This window comes from Vicugna pacos, chromosome 27 (assembly GCF_048564905.1).
Source record: "Vicugna pacos chromosome 27, VicPac4, whole genome shotgun sequence".
In the NCBI taxonomy this organism is placed as follows: domain Eukaryota; kingdom Metazoa; phylum Chordata; class Mammalia; order Artiodactyla; family Camelidae; genus Vicugna; species Vicugna pacos.
The window spans coordinates 7444516-7462946 of record NC_133013.1 but is presented as its reverse complement, the minus strand read 5'-3'; the positions used below and the strand labels follow the sequence as shown (position 1 = coordinate 7462946).

Here is an 18431-nt window from a genome sequence, read left to right as displayed (position 1 = left end):
CCATTTCAGACTGGCCTCCGGGAAACACAGCACTGGAAACCACGCTGGCATCTGAACCACAGCCCACAACAGTGTGCCAGGACGTGCACTCTGAACCCACACAGGTTGACTGCCTGCTCCAAAAGTAGATTGAAATAGAAACCAGAATCTCAGAAAATAACACCCAATTTGTCCTAGCACATTGCACAATTACTTATCACACTAAAACCAGGAAAATCTCAACTTGAATGGGGAAAAACAATCAGCAGACGTTGACATCAGGATGATAGAGATGCTATAATTACGTGACAAGCATTTTAAAGGGGCAATCATACATATGTTCCCCCCAAAATACTAACTCTGGGGAAAAGAAAATAAAAACTTCAAGCAAAAATTAAAGAAGACTTAAGAAGAAGCCAACAACAAATTGAGATCTGAAAGATAACTGAAATTTTAAAACTCACTAAATGGGCTGAATAGCAGATGGAGAGGACATTAGAAAGAATCAATGAACCTGAAGATAGAAAGAGAAATTATCCAATTTGAACAGAGAGAGCACAGATTTTATAAATGGCTAGAATCTCAACCAAAAAATCTAACATTCATATCGTTGGAGACGCAGCAGGAGAGAAGAAAGAGTATAGTGCTAAAAAATATTAAAAGAAGTAATGAATGAAAACTTACCAAATTTGGCAAAAGACATAAACTTACAGATTTAGGAAGTTAAGCAAGCCCCAAACAGAATAAGCCCAAAGAGATCCGTGCCTAGACACATCACAATCAAATGTCTAAAACAAGATGAAGGGGGAAAAAAAAAGCTAAAGGAAGTTCTTTGGACAGAAAGGAAATAAAAATAGAAGGAAAGTCAGAGTATTAGGAAGGAGGAAGAGTGACCCAAAGGTCAGGAGTGTTCTATTGTATGGAGAGACCACATTTTGTCTATTAATTTATCCATTTATTTTTTGTATTTCAAATCACTCTATCCAGAAGACCACACTTTGTTTATACATCACTCATCAGTTGATGGACATCTGGTTTGTTTCCACTTTTGATGATTATGAACATGGCTGCTATGAACAATCCTTGTGTGAACATACATTTTCATTTCTCTTGGGCACAGAACCAGGAATAGAATTGCAGAGTCACACAGTAACTGTGTGTCATTTCTTTTCATTGTGTTCTTGTGTACTGTGGGCAACTTCATGACATCAGGTGAACACATTCCCTTATTTATTTTTTTCTTTCTCAGCAGTTTGAAAGTTGTATTTTGTGTTCTGTTTAATGTCCTGGAGGCTGACAGGCAGAGATGAGGCAGGGAAGAGCCCAGCTGAGACTATTTTTGCTAGAATACCTGGTCTCTCCTTTTTTTTTTTAATTTGGTGGGGAGGTAATTAGGGTTTTTTTGGGGGGGGTAATTAGGTTTATTAATTATTGGGTAATTAGGTTTTATTTATTTTTTAAATTTTGGGTTTTTTTCTGGAAGGTAGGTAATTAGGTTTACTTATTTATTTTTATTTTAATGGAGGTACTGAGGATCAAATCCAGGACCTCGTGCATGCTAAGCATGCACTCAACCGCCGAGCTATATACCCTCCCCCTGGTCTCTGGACTAAGGTTTTCTAAATGTCCCCAGCCAATGTCTCCTCCCCCTGGTTAGGAAGCAGACTTCATGCCCCCTGGGAACCATCTTGGGCTTTGGATCCTTTTGACTGAGATTGGAACCTCCACACCCATCAGAGAGTTGGTCCTGATTGTCCACTTGCCTCTCATCACTTTCTCCCACAGCCCTTTCCACTTCCCCACAGTAACAGGGAAAAGATAACCATGTCAGCTTTCTCCCGATTAGTCTCTTTTGAGGCAGAGTTCCTGGATTTTGCTGATTCACCAAGACTGTTCGCAGGGCAGCCTTTCAGATCTGAGCCATCATTGTTTTTCTCCTTATCATTTTTGAACGTTTTGGATGTTTGGTTATCTCTTTCCTTGTTTGCTGCTGGATTTTTGTTTGTTTGTTTGTTGTCTGTGGAAAGGGGGATGCCAGTTTTAACTACTGTTTTCATGTCCCTGAGTGTTTGGAAAGGGGGGTGTTGTGATCAGTTGCTTTCTCCCTCTATCCAGGCATTCTCAGTAGTACTTTTAGGTCTTTAGCTTACTCCCAGAGACACCTCATTGTCCATTCTTCCAACAAATACTCCCTGTGCACCTACTGTGTGCCCACTAGGGATCTCAAAGCTGGGATACAGCAGAGAACCACGGTCCTAATCTTGCGGAGCCTCTTTGTAAACTATGTCCAAGTGTTTCTATGAAAATGAGTGTATGTACGTATATGCATAACTGAGACATTATGCTGTACACCAGAAATTGACACACTGTAACTGACTATACTTCAATTTTAAAAAGTACATTACGTCCAAATGTCTCAAAGCTTCCTTGTTTTGCATAAGTGTGTTTATAGAAGACAATTTCATCCCACTTTCAACCTAAGAATTTTTACCAAATTACACACCCTCTACCATCCTTGTGACACTTTAAACTCTAGCAAGGGTACTTTCATCAGCCGTGGCGTAGATAGAAGCTTGAGATGGGGAGTGAAGGACGCTGACTGCCTGCTTTCGCAAGCTCTCCTGATGTATCTGAAAGGCTGCATCGGATACAGCTTGTTTTCCACTTGTGGCTACCAGGATGAATTAAAATCACTTGCAAATCCCTTAGCGGAAGACATGCCAAAAATAAATGCGATTCTGCCAGAAAGTATTTAAAAGATATAGAGAAACAAGTCATGTGGCATAAGGAAGGCATTTTTACATTTTTAAATTTTGAAGCATTAAGATCTTCTAAAAATCTTTTTATAAGCACCATAAACCTCAGCAATTTGCAGGAATCAGATTAACATGGTGCCGCGGCCAACAGTCACTTGAAGCCAATGTCTGTATATTACCTCCCTGCAGCCACCTTGACTGTTGGGGCCCAGAATTGCACTCAGGTGCTCCAGTACCTCTAAGATGCCAGGGAACTAACTCACTCAGCAAATATACGAGGCCACTGTGCACAAGATGTGGTGCTAGGAATGATGGAGCAGAGAGAAATAAATTAACACAGCACCTGCCCACAAGGAACTGCTGGGCGCATAGAAGAGCGCTGACAAAGCAAGGAAGAAACCCTGAGTACGGGAGGCAGGGGGATGCCACACAGCACGCAGCAGTGATAAATTCTGCGCTTCCAGAGAACTGCCAAGAGAGGCTGGTGACTGATATGTGAACAGGTTCCCTAGCTAACAGCCTCTGGTCAGAGCTCACAGCACCCGGGAACAGACCCTAAAAGTCAGACCCAAACGTGACTTTGCTGCCTGCAGAGGCTGGTGGGATTTGTCGGAGACCACACCCACCCTCTACGGTGCCCTCTGAACATAGTTTTATTGGTTTGTTTTGGGAGCCCTGGTATGAGGTCATTGTTCATCAATCTGTTTAAAACTGTATTTGGGGATCTCCTTGTTTTCCTTCTAGCTCTGTCTCAAAGGCCACTGGCTCTATCAAATCTTTGTTAAGAAGCATTCCCAATTTGCTTACATCCTTTATGTTCCAAAGTCTATCTCCATGTAAAAATTTTCTTGGATTTAGGAACAAGTTCCTTTGTGTCCTCTTGTGGATTGAGAACCTTTTAGATGTCACCTTTTAAACGCCGGAGCTTCATTAATTAACTCAGGCCCCAAAGCCATAAAGATGGTCAATGGTTGAGACCACAGCTTCCCTGTGAAGACCGTCAGCAATTCCCATCACCTCCCGGCTCCCTCTGGTGTGTCATCTCAGCCGTGGAGATCCTCCTCACCGCAGAGCTAAGCAAGGAGATTCCAGGCAAATCTTCACCATCGTTAGCACAGGGGCTGCTTCCTTGCAGGGACAGTTCTTCCTCTGAAGACCTGCTGTGCCAAGTCTCACGCACCTGTGACAGGTGAGGATGTGTCTGCTCCGGAGAAGAAAGGCCTGTGCAAACGGGGCTGCCCACCTGGAAGTGGCAGCGTTCTTGCTCCAGGGGAAAAAACAAGTAAAGACTGGCTGCTTCTGGAAATATCCTGGGAGAGCAGACGCGATGGGGAGGCACCACCTAGTGCCCAGAGCTGGATCTGTTACTCAACGGTACCAACCTGCGCAGATGAGAGCCTTGTTCTTCAAAAGCAGCCTGTTCTTAAATGGCAAGTTATCATGCCAAAGTGGCTCAGTGCCCCTTCAAAAGGGGGAGTTGTAATTCATAATCTGATGAAGAAAGTATGTTTTTGTCGCACGAGATGTATGGAGATATTCTCAAATGTTTTCTAGCTAAAGATCTGACACGCTGGTTAAGTCTTCTAGCTCTCAACACAGATGTTTAAAAAGTAATACTCAGATACCCAATTTCAAGGGGAAAATGGTAAGAATTTGTGAATGTTTCAAAAGAAATAATGAGTCAAACCCATTTTGGATTAATAAGTGTTTTTCCTTCAAAAAAGGGCCTACAACAGATCTACAGACTCATTTATCTCACTGAAACAGTTTTAAACGTGTCCATTGTGTGTTAATGAAACAGTCAATTACGAGTGTATCTATCAGAGTGCAGCAATGCCTTGAAAAATAAACATTTTACTTCTGAATAATAAAAGGAAGTTGCTATGATTATTCAAGATTATATTTTAATATAAAAAACATATAGGAAAAAGTCTACAATCTTTTTCAAGGAACTTGTAATTTTATTGATTTTCCAGGACTCTCGTGACCTTTTATATTACTAACAAAATTCAAATCGTGGCAACCAGGCACAGAAGTTCTGCAGTTTACTTCAAACAGTCACATGTAAAGACCAGACTACATACATGTTACATCTCAAAACTTACAGATGACTGACGTTTAGGCAGATTATTTAGCTAAAGAACAAAAACACATCCCACTTCCTGTAATCACAGCCGAAAAGCTTCTCAAGGCAGATTGCATTCAGGCCGAGATACAAGCGATACACTCTGACATGACCAACATAAAATCAAAGCCTAGGAATTGAACAGATTTTCAGTTGCTGCACAGGTTGTTTTTCAAGTTTAAGTTAGTCTAAGTTTTTTCACAGAAAAAAAATATATTTCAGGCAAATAAATTCCAGGTAAGCACAGTTGAGGGTTGTTTATTTTACCTTCATCAAGGCAGACACAGTACAGATGCTGTACATTAAAAACACACACGCACCACTCAGCACAGCGATTCCTACAGGCAAATGGATGTCTCCTAAGCCCGGCTCCTCTGCGAAGCACAGGACCACAGCTAAATGTACAAAGAGCCGTCCGCCGGTCCCACGTAGCCAACGCCGATGAGGAGGACATCAATCAGCGTCCAGACCCCCAGGCCCCCGAAGCTGAACAGCTTGCCGAGGCCTTCCCGCCACTGGCCCAGGTAGAAGCGGTCTGCTCCGAACCCACCGAGGGTGATACTGCAACGGCAAACAGGCCTGGAATCCATCCGATGCCCACCCCCACCACCGCAGCCAGGGCGGCCCAGTAACCGCGCTGACGCGCATTCGTGAGAGGGCCCGGATGGTCACGCACAAACATCTCTCAATCGGGACACAAGCGACCATTTTACAAACTAATAGCCCTAAGTAACCATGGGCAAGAAGATCGTTTAGATGTCACATGTAAACACACACTTTTTAGCTGGACTGAAATCTAATGCTTTCTTTTCAAGAAAAGCAACTGAGCTTGTCGCTTTTTACTCTTGAAGACGGCAAGTCCGGGAGAGCCAAGTGGGAGCATGGAGGCAGGCGACACCAGTGGGCTGCCCCCATTCAGTCGGCTAACTTGTCATCGTCCGTCTTTACAGGTTTTGTGTTAGGAGTAAATGACTTGTGAGGTTCCTTCCGACGCTAAGATCTAACAGTATTTGGACAACTTCTCATTGTATTTCTTTTAAGGTTTTTATTATGGAAAATTTTGATATAAAAGTTAAAATTAAAGAGAACAGCACCCATGGCGCAGCTCCGGTGATGAGGAACATGTGTCCAACCTGGGCTCACCTATACCCTCCCCTTCCCCAGCACTGAGATGCAACCGCCGGCGTGTCACAGACACAGCAGATATTCTCAAAGAACCACGTTGAGCCCAGGGAAGAAAACTATTCTTACTTTCTAAAAGTCAGCTGTTAACTATACCATGGTAACTTCAGATGTTAACAATGTGGAGAAAACTAGGTAAGCTGTGTACAGGACCTCTATCTTTGCAACTTTTCTGTAAACTACTCCAAAATAAAAAGTTTATTAAGAAGTCAGTTGTTAGTTGTAACTGCTGACAAAGACTGTGGCTGTGACTGAATCTCATTCTCGTTGCCTAAGATTTTCCATCTTGGACCCTCAGACACCTTCCAGGCGTGATTTCCCGCCAGGCAGGACCTTCCTCTTTCCCCAGCCCTGCCCCAGACACCAGGTACCTGGGGGCATTTCTGATTGTCACATCTTCGGGTGTGGGGGTGGGTAACCTCTAGTAAGTAAAGTCCAGAGATCCAGCTAAACGTCCTGCTGTGCATTGGACGCCCCACAGCAAAGAATTATTTGGCCCAAATGCCAACAGTGACGAGGCTGAGAAGCCCCGACCCATGGCACAAGGCACATGGAGGTCACGGGTCTCAGGCTCTAAACCTTCCACAGCAGATGTACAAGTTTTTAATCAGTGAAGTTTAAACAGCACCCACCCGCCCTTCCTCTGGTGGGAAGAACTGGTACAATATTGTTTTGAATTGCTGAAAAGTTTAACAAATACAAGCACATTTTAATGTAAAAATTATATCTGTAATTATATCTGGATGATGGAGTTACAGGTGATTTTTAATGTTTTTCTTTGTGATTTCCATTTTTTCTAGTTTTCAGTACTGAGCATGTATTTGGGGGGGGGGTAATTAGGCCTGCTTATTTATTTACTAATGGAGGTACTGGGGATTGAACCCAGGGCTTCCTGCATGCTGAACACTCACTCTACCACTAAGCTATACCCTCCCCCCGACCATGTATTAGTTTTATAATAAAGAAAAAAGTTACTAAAAATTAAAAATATACATCATAAGCCTACTCATTTGAAGCAGTACATAGCACTTTACTGATTCATGGTGCACTCAGGATGGGAAACACTGACTGGTTCTAATCACCCATGGTAACGACTCAATGAAGTCCTCTCTACAGTGTGCAGGCGTCTTGGAAGAAAAGCTAGCAACCTGTTACTGAATTCCATGGAGGGTGGTGGCCTGAAGCCTAAATATGTTTCACCGTCTATGGAACACACGTGGTAGGATCTGGGTGAGGGAGGAGACTGCCTGAGCTCAACATCTGGAAGACTCCACCAATCCCAAGGAAATCCACGTGGCATCTCTAGTCTACTAGTAACAGAGCTTACCTCAGAGCCAGGGCAGTCGACCACTTATAGCCTCCTGTCCAATTGCAGTACAGCATTTTTGGAAAAGTACGGTTACCTTAAAAAAAGGAAAAACAGTCTGCATAGAAACATGGTATAAAAATACTCTTACACAGAGATTAACGTGTAACTGGAGACCTTGTAATTTACAATCTAAAAAGACAATCTTACAAAAATAAACGTTCACTACAATGAGTGGTAAAAAGAAAGCGCGTACCACCTATAAGCGTAGATTTGACATTTAGTTCAGTTTTGTAAAGATCCCAGCTTGAAGACGTGCAATGCCCCATATGCTATCAGGACGCAGATAAGCGAAGAGGGAATAAGAGAGCGTGGAGCTGAGACAGACAAACGATGCCGCACAGACACCCCTGTGGATGCAGGCTCACGCCGAATGCCAGTTCTGGGATGACCGGCTACCCACGGGGGACGCCACCCTGAATCTGCCTCACCCCCTCACCAACACCAATCCCTAAATGTGAAAGGCCAAATGGGCAACATGTAAAAGGAAACACAGGAAATTATGAATCTGGTGTAGGGAAAGAGTTCTTACAACAGAAAAGGACTAGCTAGGAAAGACTAAAACTTGCTGGATTTTTTTTAAGTTCACTGAGTTTACTGATGAGGCCTGGCATAACTGAAAAGTGCTGATAAACGTTTCTGAGTAGACAATTCAAATTTAATCCTCAACTTTCTCACTAGTTCCCTGAGTCAGCTTAGAGCAGCGCTGCAGACCGTGACTCACCCAGGCAGTGGACGTGGTCCCGCACGGTGCAGTTGGCGGCGAAGCGCTGCCGAGGACAGGACACTGTCATGCAGCTGGTGGAGCTGGAACACTCGTAATCAGCTTCCGGGAGCTGCCAGCAAAATCTGCAAGTCATGTTGAGGATGAAGCTCTTTTGGGGTTTGAAGTCTTGATCCTACACACCAAAGGACATGGACTCTTCAGTCACAGAGTAGTGGCTGGTTAACATGTCGATAAGACTCTACAGCCACATGGCACAAGGTTTCTAAAATACTTGTGTTTATGACCTAGGAGGAAGTGGCGGAAAGACAGGTACCAAACCAGTATGTATGCACAACAAATGTGCATGGTACGACCCTATGATCACAAACACACACCCCAAAATACATACACAAGGAAAAAATGTCTAGATAAATCCACATCAAGATCACAAAGGTTATCTCAGGATGCTAAGACTATTATTTCATCACTGTCATTCTGGCCAAATTCTTAATAATGAGTATGTGTACTTTTATAATACCGAAAAAAGGAAAATGCACTTGGTAAAGCCCTGGGGGCCCAGGGAGCTGAAAGGACAAGCGAGCCCACCTGTGCAAGGTCACTGAGCTGCAAGCTTTGTGCAGAAGGCCGATGCCCAGCCCCAGCCCGAGGCTCCACTGCCTGGAGCAGGCGCACTGCCTGGCTCCCCGGTCCCAACTCCCCTCAGTAGCTCCACCAGGCTCCAGAACCCCAGGCTGTTATGGCGGTCACACAAGCAGGTCACCAACCAACAGGCGGCCACAGTAGGTCACTCTCAGCATGGAAAAGAACCACATGCAGAGGCTCAGCAAGTGCTCACTGCTGGCCCTAAGCTTTTGAAACCAGAAGTTTTTTTCCATTTCAATGTTAAAAGTCATTATTTTGTTGTCTGCTTATGAGAGCCACACATGTCCTTGTATGCTGCACATCTGGAAATTACAGAAGAAACGTGTAACCTCTCAGAAAGCACCACTCTTCACCTTCTTTCCTTCTTCCTTCCTGTAATGTGGACTTTTACAGGTGGAATTATGCTGAGGACGATTTGTATCCTCTTACCTGACATTAGACTGCTCTAAATAGTTTTCAAAATCATTTAAAATGGTCACACAATCACCTCTGGAGGTATCATATCTATTAATTTTTTTGATTAATGAAAAACTGCTTTTATGGATAATATTCAAAGCTAGGTAAGGTATCACTTGACTTAAGCAATATTGCTTTAAACGTCTGCATATTCTGACCAATGAACTTGTAACATTCGTTTCTTATCAACTGTTCTTTAAAACTAGGTAATAAGAGTACGAGGCACAAATTCCCACACAACAGGAGAGCAGGGAGGAGGCCAGCCCAGCCGGGCCCAGCAGCAAGCTCGGCTTACCTGTTCTGGCTTTCCAGGGATCCTGTTCTATACAGCAGCACGTTTACGTCACATATACTTTGGTTTTTTAAAAAATTTAATGTTCCATCGTTATTTACTTATTTAATTCTGTAGATATCAGTAAATATCTCTAGAGCTGCCTAGTTCTTTTAAATATTTTTAATAGTATTTACTTCATTACACAGTTAACCAAAAATTAAATTGTTCTTTCTTGGATATTTAGCCTGTCTCCAATCTTGCCTGGCTGAACAATGCAGCTAAGAATATCCTTAGGCATGTTTATTTGCATCCATGTGCAATACATTGTATCTGTAAGATACATTCCTAAATATGGAATTGCTGGGTCAAAGGTTAAGTCTCACATTTAAAGTATATTGCCTATAAGAGGTTGACCAATCTACCCATCCCCTAACAAGACACAAGAGTGTCCCTCATACCCTCAAGAACTCGAAGTGTCACCAAACGTTCTGATTGTTCTGCCAATCTGATAGGACAAAAAAAAATGCGTTAATTTGTATTTCTTTAACTGTGAGAAAAATTAAACTTTGTGTGAAAGTCTGTTTGTATTTCCTTTCCTATGAACCATCTACTTCTGTCCTAACACCAGTTTTCTACAGGATTGTCATCTTCTCACTGGCTTTTTGGAAATCTTTACACATTATGGATACTAGCACATTATTTGTCATATGTGCTAGAGATACTTTTCCCTAGTTTGCCATTGGTCTTCTGCCATCATGCTTTTTTAGGTCATGTAGAAATCTATAATTGTTAGTAATCAGATGTACCAATTCTTTCTTTTACGGCTTCTAAATTTTATTTTACACTTAGGAAAATATTCCCTCTTTTGAGACTATAACCAAACTAGCTCATGCTTTCTCTGGTACTTTGTGGTCTCATTTTTTCACACTAAATCTTTGAAATCGATCTGGAATTTATTTTGGACAAAACAGGGTTCAACCCTTTCCCAGGCATCCCAGCATTTGCTGAGTCAGTCTTCGCACCACAAACAAGTCCAGACCCCTTCAAAAGCTCATGAGTAGTGAAAAGATTTGTTTCCCTTCCGTTGGTGAAACCACGGTCTGACTAAGAGCACAGAACTCGTCCAAAAGGTTACACACAGAACAACACTCCCGCCCAGCACAATTCCAGCTGACGTGGCTCAACTGGCTTGGTCTCCACGATAACAGAAGCAGGAGCCACCTGACCCCAAAGGGGCTGCAGGGTGCTTGCACTCATGTATATTTCTATACCTAGCAGGGCCATTATAAAATAACTTCTTTGACTAGTGTAATCCAGGTGAGACTCCCAGGGCCTGTGAGTCCCTACTCAGGATGCCTGCAGGAGGACTAGGAGAGCTAGAAGGACTAGGAGGAATAGCAGAGCTATTTCTTTCTGTTAATCTGAAGTTCAAAATAAAGTGAGAGGGAGAAAGGGAAAAAGGGACTGGGGTGGGGAGGGCGGGAGGAGAGGCTGAATGTCTGCACATGTGCCTGCCATGTCTGCGGATTATCTCTGCCTGAATCACTAACCTATTTAGTGAGAAGGGACACCATAGACGGTCACTCAGTAAGGAAAGAACAGGTGGTCTGTCCCAGATTACCTGGCTGCAGCAGTCCTAGGACCCAGGGCTCTTGAGAGCCAGTATTTTACTGATCTTCGCTTTGGAGAAGAAACAGACCACCAGCCTCCCTCGAGGCAGACTTCAGACACCACTCCTGCTCTCTGACAGGATGCACCCCTGCAGGCCAGCGCAGGGCGCGGGTGACACGAATGCTCAGGGCAGGAAAAGGGCAGGTCTCAGCCGAGTGGTGAGGACGCACCGGGCTGTGACTTAGGATCCGGAAACTTGCCTCAGCTCCATAACTGTTCTACCTTTGTCATTTTTCCTGTCCTCTGCTATTTCCCATGACATGGAACCACTTGTTTGTGAAAGACCTCAGCAGGAAGAGATGGAGAACTAAGCTGCACTCAGCAACCAGTTTTGGGAGATGAATGTCAAGGAAGCCGAGGCAAACAACAAAAGAGGCCGATTCTGCAAAAGCTCCTCTTGATCATCCGCGTGTTCTCCCTTTTCACCTACTATGCACCTAGTATGTGCCAGACCCAAGAGGCTTCAAAAGCCTTCAAACAGGTCTAGCCACTAGAGGAGAGTGTCAGGAGGACGAGTATTTCAGATGTAGTAACAAAGCCAAGGACAATTCGAGGGAGCTGGGAAGACCACCCCCTGGGCAGCGAGCGCCGCTTCCAGAGCGCCTGAAAGGGAACCCTGGCAGATGAAAATGACAGACGCTTCGGTTCATAAAAACTCCATTCACGGAGACCACACACACTCTCCCAAGTTTCCCCTCCAGAGTGAAGCCGCCCTCATGCCCTCTCATGACCCCAGACTCTAGGAGAAATACAGAAAGAGCCTTCTAATCCAGCCCTTTGCGGGCCAAGTTCCAAAGAAGGGACAGGGAAAGGCACTCTGTCCCAGGAAGTGAAGGAAAGGCTAGACTCTCTGGGTCAAGGGCAATCTGCAAGAGGATGTGGTATGGAATCTGGTTTTCCTCCTCGACCATCTCCCAGAGTGAGGGCGGCACAGAAATGCTTCGGAGAAGCTGCTCTGGGCCCATCCCCTCATTTAACAAGAGACAGCTTAATAAATCACAGTTAGTGACAGCAGGGAAGAGCGGAAGACTGCTGCATTACTCATTTCTACTCTTCACCTCGCCAGATGCTAGTCTGCAGTCCCAAACAATGAAGTATGTCATCATTTACCTGGTCCAGTTGTCAATAAATGCAGGTACCTGAGCCGCCCGGACCTACTCACACTGGGCAGGTGTGGGACTGTCCCCAGGAGTCGGTGATACCAGGAGCCCCGGCCAAGTTGCTCGGACGCAGGCGTCACCGGCTCTGAACGCCTCTCCAGGCTCCTTCCTGGCTGTCAAACTACCAGACACAGGCTGCAGGTGTGACGATGGGTAGCGGGGTCATTTCTAACGGGTGACAACTAATGCACCTGAGCCTTTTCTACCTCTGACTTTTTTGTAAGAAGTCTGGTATTTATCCTTGTGTCAAAAATTGCTATCTGAACCCTGGCAACCAAACCTTACTTTGGAAATGGAAATTTCAGCCGTCTTACTTTATGCCTAAAATATTGCTTAGAAAACGCAGAGCGCTTTCTTTCTGAGCTTCCCCCATAGTCCAGTCTAAACTCTACTTATAACTCAAGGTTTACCTTGAGTTTACTGAGAATAAGAAAGTTGCAGTACTTACAACACAGGTAACAGAAGGTTTGACCGTGCAGTCAAAAGTGATAGGCTTCCCATAGACACAGGAGAAATTTGTCTTGCACTCTATACAGTCTGCGGGAAGTCTGCTACACAGACCGTTGCTGGGACACTTCATCACATAAGGTGGGATGTCGGTACTTTCTGTGAGAGGTGAGAGAGAAGCGTACTCTCTTACAACACAGATGAGAACAGAGGAAAACGATTTTCTAAGGTTAAGGGGCATGATCATCAGCAGTAACACATGCTCCTGGAATGAAAAAGCAGACTGGGGTCAGAGACACCTGCAAGTAAAGCAGGGTTCTGCCACCAGCCAGCTGTGTGACCTGGTGCAACAGCTTGACAGCTAAGTAAAAAGTATTTAATGACTGTCTATAAAATGACCACACAAATCAAATGACTATAATATACATCACGTACATACAACATATATAATTTGGGGCTGGGCATATATTAGGGCCTCAAAAAATCTACCATATTACAGAATGAAAAAACTAAGGCTTACGGATGGTAATGTTTGTTCGAGATCACAGAGGGAGTGGCAAAGCTGGAACCAGAACTCAAATCTGTTTCCAATACAGTGTTCCTTCCCCTTGAATTCACTAATTTGTAAATGATGCCATTGACCCACTAACTCAATCAATCAGTACAATATGGTACCAACTCTAGAAAATGTACTCCATCATTATCCCACATTGGTGCTTCAAAAAGCCACAGTCTTCAAATAATATTTAGTTCCATCCTACCAAAGTTCAAAACAGTTCTCTATATTTGTAACTTAATCAGTTACTTGCAGTTTTTTCCCAGCCAACCTAGCCAGGAGTACAATATATTTCTATCAGGTAAGAGAGGATCAAAATTGCAAATAGTATCCTCAATAAATGCAGGTACCTCAGGGAGGAAGAGCTTTCAAAAATGCCCAAAAGAGTCAAAAATTCTCGCCGTTTCTCTATAAAATAATTTGTTTTAAACTCACATATGCGGCTGTCTCCTAGAAGTCTTTTTTTTCTTTATTATTTATTTATTTATTTAAAATTTACTTTTTTGGGGGGTGGGTAATTGGGTTTATTTATTTTAGTTAGTTTTACTGGAGGGGCTGGGGATTGAACCCAGGACCTCGTGCATGCTAAGCACTCACTCTACCACTGAGCTCTACCCTCCTCCCCTCCTAGTAGTCTTTTATACCCAAATCAGAATCAGTAAGATACCTCTGCCAGCTTCAATTCATTGAAATAATGAAACTATAGAGACAAAGGTTCCATTTAGCAAAGACACTAATGGTCAATTAAAGTGGTCTGACTCGAAGTCCCTATTAAGTAGGCAAATCTATAAAACACCATTTTTCTTTTGTTCCTGTTACTCTTGTGGCTGGAGGATGGCTATTTAGAATCACAAAGCCAAAATGACTTTAGAGGGCCAGGCTACCCCCACCATCTTAAAGATGAGAAAACCAAAACCCCCAAAGGTGCCCAACTTGCTCAAGCTCCCAGGAGCGCCAACAGACCTAGACAGAGCCCAATCTGTGTCAGTCTCTCCCGGACCCTCCCACTTCACCCAGCGGTGGGGAGCCTTTACCATGCAACATCAGGAATAGGGTACAAGAAATACAAGAACTTTTCCGAAGGAAAAGGAGCACTGGTTGAAGGTTACCTAGATGGATGAATAAAAAAACAAACAAACAAAAAACAGGAATAAAGTGATGGAAATGACAAGCCTGAGACTGGAGAAAGAGGTGAGGCCAGAAAGTCAAAAGCTATTGAAATACCAAGACTGCCTACAGAAAATGCCCATCTATGCACTGAGTTCACATAACCTAAAATACAATAAATAAGACGCTCGGGAAATGGAAAGTGATTTCATATTCTAAAAGAAACGCTGTGGAAAAGGAGAGGGAGCTCTAAGCCGAACAGAAGGCGCGCAGTACCTGCCGCCCCGGGAACCACCGTGAAAGCGCGTGTCGGGCCCGGGTCCTTCCCCGCTGGGGCCGGCGGCTGCGAGCGCTCCACGTCCAAGGCCCCTGCGAGCGAGAGACACGTTATCTGGGACACGAACGTCTCCTGCGAGTGGAGACATACGTTCTCCGGGACACGAACGTCTCGGCCCCCGTGGTCAACACGGAACGCCTGCCGGCCTGGCCGCCCCGGAAACCCAGACCGCGGCCCACAGGGCGACACCGAGCACTGCCCGCCGCCCCCTGGGCCGGCACCGCGCGGATCCTGGCCTCTAACTCACCACCGCCCGACAGGATGTAGAACTGCGAGAGGAACAGCAGCGCGCGACACGGGCGGCGAAGGCCCCAAAGCTGGACCGCCGCAGCCGCCATCTTGCCGGCGCGCATACACTTCCGGGCTGCCGGCAGGGGTTGAGCCGGGGGCGGGGCGTCAGGGCTGGGCGCAGTGGGGCGGGACGCCTCCGGCCGACGCTAAGTGTGGGGCGGGGCGTCAGGGGCCGGGTCTGATCGGGGGGCGGGGCGTCGGGGGCAGGTTCCGCCAGCCCCTCCACCCCGTTCCCGGTAGCCAGGGCCCAGGATCGCAGCTGCTCCTGGTTCTATGCCCCACGTGGGTCTTCGTCCCCACGCTCCCCGGAGGCGACGCGATGCCGGGAGGCTGCTCGGTCCTCCGGGGACACTGGCGCCCTTGGACTCTTACAGGGAAGAGTTTGATGGAGAAGAGTTTGTTTGGAAGGAAGTAGTGGGACAGAGCCCTTTCCTCCCGTAGGTGAAGACTGGGAAGGTCACCTGGGAACAAACCTCACACCAGAAGCGTCTGCAAGCAAAGGCGGGCAAATTTGGGAAGTTGGCCCTTATTTACATGTGCCTGGATGTGTATGCTGCTCGGCACTAGACTGAGAAATTGGTTAATTTCATACTAAAAAGGACTGTCAGGTGTGCCAAGTGGCCCCAAGGGCCCTGTTGGGCCCACTAATGTCGACCCCCATTTTTGGGCTGTCATTGTCTGCCTGTGATGCCTCAACAGACAAAGTGCATTTTCTACTGGGTGTGTCTCCCCTAACAAACTAATAGCCCTGGGTAAAGCTCAAGCTGGCTTGGTTCAGCCCACCTTATCAGTCACCCCCCCCCCCCACTGCCTTTCACAGACCCTAAACCTTTTACCTCACCTGCAACCAGAGACTTGCGCACAACCCAATCAGGCACCTTGTGACCTGAGCTTATAAAAAACCCCAATAACCGGCCTTCGGTGCTTACACAGGCACCCCTCGCCTGTGTGGTCCGCTGTTGTCTGTGTACCCCAATAAACTCCTTTCTATTCTTAGATTTAACCTCTGGTAAATTCTTTTACCAACTCTTGTTATCAGCCCACCCCGTTGTGTGACACACAACAGGCTCCACTCCCCACAAGCCCGTCAGTGCCCAGTGAGCATCTCTGCACATCCTGCCTCCTTAAAGATGCGTGTTACTCCCAAGGAAATTCCTGGGACTGGGAGAGGCTGCACGTGCACTATAATGATCAGGTCTTAGATACCCCCCAACCCCACCCACCGCCTGCAGATCCTGGGACTGGAGCCTGGATTAAGAAGGGCGGAAATAGTCCCTCCACAGGGAAGGCCAAGCTGGAGAGTGCACAGCTCCCCGGCCTCTCCCCTCGCTCTCCTGGGGACCCACACTTTGTCGTGGGCTGTTGACGTGATTCCCTCTTCCCACTCACCCGCTACAGAATCATTTCAGGTGTGGGAGTCTCTGATCACCCCACTCCCTCACTAGTATGTGTGGTGAATAAAAAAAAAACATCAAATAGTACTTGGCCTCAATAAACGTTAGCTTAAAAAATTGTAAGGCACGATTTGCACCTTCCAGCATTATATGGGTCTCATATGTAGCACACTGACCCTTAAACAACCTGGGGCTTAGGGGTGCAGTGGAGAATCCACATATAACTTACACTGGGCCCTCCTCCGGTTCTTCCCATACTGGTGGTCCTACCTCCTTAGATTCAGCCAACCACGGGTAGGATCCTGTGGTACCCGGGTTACTTACTATTGAAAAACATCCATATGTAAGTGGATGTTTGAGCCCGTGCAGCTCAAACCCCTGTTGTTCAAGGGTCAGCTGCAGTCTTACCAGCTCTTCAGGAAGCTAACTAAATGATACATGCATAGGGAAGAGAGAGCATGTCTTAAATTTATTTTGAATCCACAGCACATACCCAAATAAACGCTCGAACAATACTGCTTGATTGGTAGCTAAATTCTGTTGGCATAAAGCCACTTTAATTCGATTCTGAGCAGTAAGGTATTCCTTTCAGTTAAAATCAGACATCCACTTGTGTCTATAAATCAGTGGACTGTCATCCCATGAAAAAATTAAACTTTAGGGGAGCAGATAATTATAGTATAAACTCATAGCTGAAACACTGGAAGTGCTATGTAGCGCATTTTATTTGAGTTTATCTTTCCTAGAGATAAACAGGTTCAACTGTCAGAAGCATTAAGAGGCAACTCTTAAACTACAGTGGGTACTACAGCAGACTGCACAACTGAAATCTCTGAGTTCGGATCCTTTGTCAGTAATCCAGGATTTAGTACTAGCTTCTTATTTTGTGGTTGTTGGTTAGTTAAAACAAATTAATGGCTCCGATTTTGGAGGTAAATTTCCAGTGTGAACTTCAGAAAAACTTAAGTTAAAAAAAAAAACAAACATCGGAGACATAATGCTATTAGAAAATAAATTTCCCCCATATTCAAAGAGCTTTGTAGACTTTTGTTTGAAACCTCTTTTGAAAATCACAGCTTTTAACAAGAATATCTCATAATGCTCATTTCCTAGTATTCCCCCTTTTGATGAATAGCATTTTACCATTTAAGTCTCTCAGGACATCTGGGAAATTAAAAGTTGTCCGCAGACACATTAGTGAATTAACTTTTATGCTATTCCCACACTGTCTCCTTTCTCACTGTGCCCATCGGTGGACCCCACAGTGGTCCAAAGTTCTCAGAAGTACTAGTGTTAATGAAGAAAAATGCACTGTTGGGGGTCAAAGCAAGGTTAAAGAGAAGTGAGTACAAGGAAAGGATGTCAGAATTCTTCCTCAGCATTTAGTGTACGTGATTTCTTGAGATTCTTCAGTCTGTCCATGGCAGAAGCTACGGAAATCTCTCCATGAATTTTGTTGTCTCTTGTTCGAACATTTACAGCATTATTTGCCTTTTCCTTTTCTCCAACCACTGCAGAAAACAAAGGGAAATAAACAGATTTTAAATCAATGATTTATAAATATTAAATCAGCAGCCACGTGACATGTTGTTATTGAGTTTTTCTTCTTAGTATTAATCACTAAATATCAGTCTAATAACCGTAAGTTTCTTGAGGCAAGGAATGACTTCTAATCTTCTCCCTACTGTCCACTTTTGAGAACACCTTTTGCAGTCTTGGGGTACAAATGGGAGCACAGAGCTCTTAGAGACCCCCTCACTCCACCTGGCATCCTCCATGAATGAAAGGCTAGGCGCCAGGCTCATGCCCAACCAGCCAACCAGAACTTTCTGGAATGTCCATAAAAGGTGTGTTCTCTCTAGTGCCCTGTACTATGAGTTGATGCAGAATTCTGCAGCCATGTTTTTTGCAGGGTGGAAGGAAGAACTTGGTCACTTGGTCAGCAAGTAAGGGGAATAAAG

At 45.0% G+C, this 18431-nt stretch overlaps 2 protein-coding genes across 5 annotated transcripts in view; both read right to left on the bottom strand.

The window, feature by feature from the left end:
- Positions 1 to 5102: 5102 nt before the first annotated feature.
- TM2D3 (TM2 domain containing 3) lies at positions 5103 to 15162 on the bottom strand. Its single transcript, XM_031691612.2, has 6 exons — positions 15033 to 15162; positions 14725 to 14817; positions 12787 to 12944; positions 8133 to 8307; positions 7370 to 7445; positions 5103 to 5421 (listed from the first exon to the last, which is right to left on the bottom strand). Exons 1-6 carry the CDS (start codon positions 15136 to 15138, stop codon positions 5256 to 5258), a joined length of 774 nt encoding a protein of 257 aa, XP_031547472.2. The 5' UTR covers positions 15139 to 15162; the 3' UTR covers positions 5103 to 5255.
- Positions 15163 to 17177: 2015 nt separating this feature from the next.
- The window catches only part of TARS3 (threonyl-tRNA synthetase 3), a 39172-nt gene continuing 37918 nt past the window's right edge, over positions 17178 to 18431 (bottom strand). For all 4 annotated transcript variants that reach the window (XM_072950672.1, XM_072950674.1, XM_072950673.1 and 1 more), the window contains one exon: positions 17178 to 17981. In XM_072950672.1, coding sequence (XP_072806773.1) covers positions 17833 to 17981 — 149 coding nt within the window. In that variant the 3' untranslated portion in view covers positions 17178 to 17832. The remainder of the gene's footprint in view (positions 17982 to 18431) is intronic.

Excerpts from the sequence above, each read along its gene's own strand:
- TM2D3 (XM_031691612.2), bottom strand. The coding sequence starts at position 15,138 with ATGCGCGCCGGCAAGATGGCGGCTGCGGCGGTCCAGCTTTGGGGCCTT. Across the intron at positions 14,818-15,032 it reads CTACATCCTGTCGGGCGGTG|GGGCCTTGGACGTGGAGCGC; the intron begins GTGAGTTAGAGG and ends TCTCGCTCGCAG. Across the intron at positions 12,945-14,724 it reads GGTGGTTCCCGGGGCGGCAG|AAAGTACCGACATCCCACCT; the intron begins GTACTGCGCGCC and ends CACCTCTCACAG.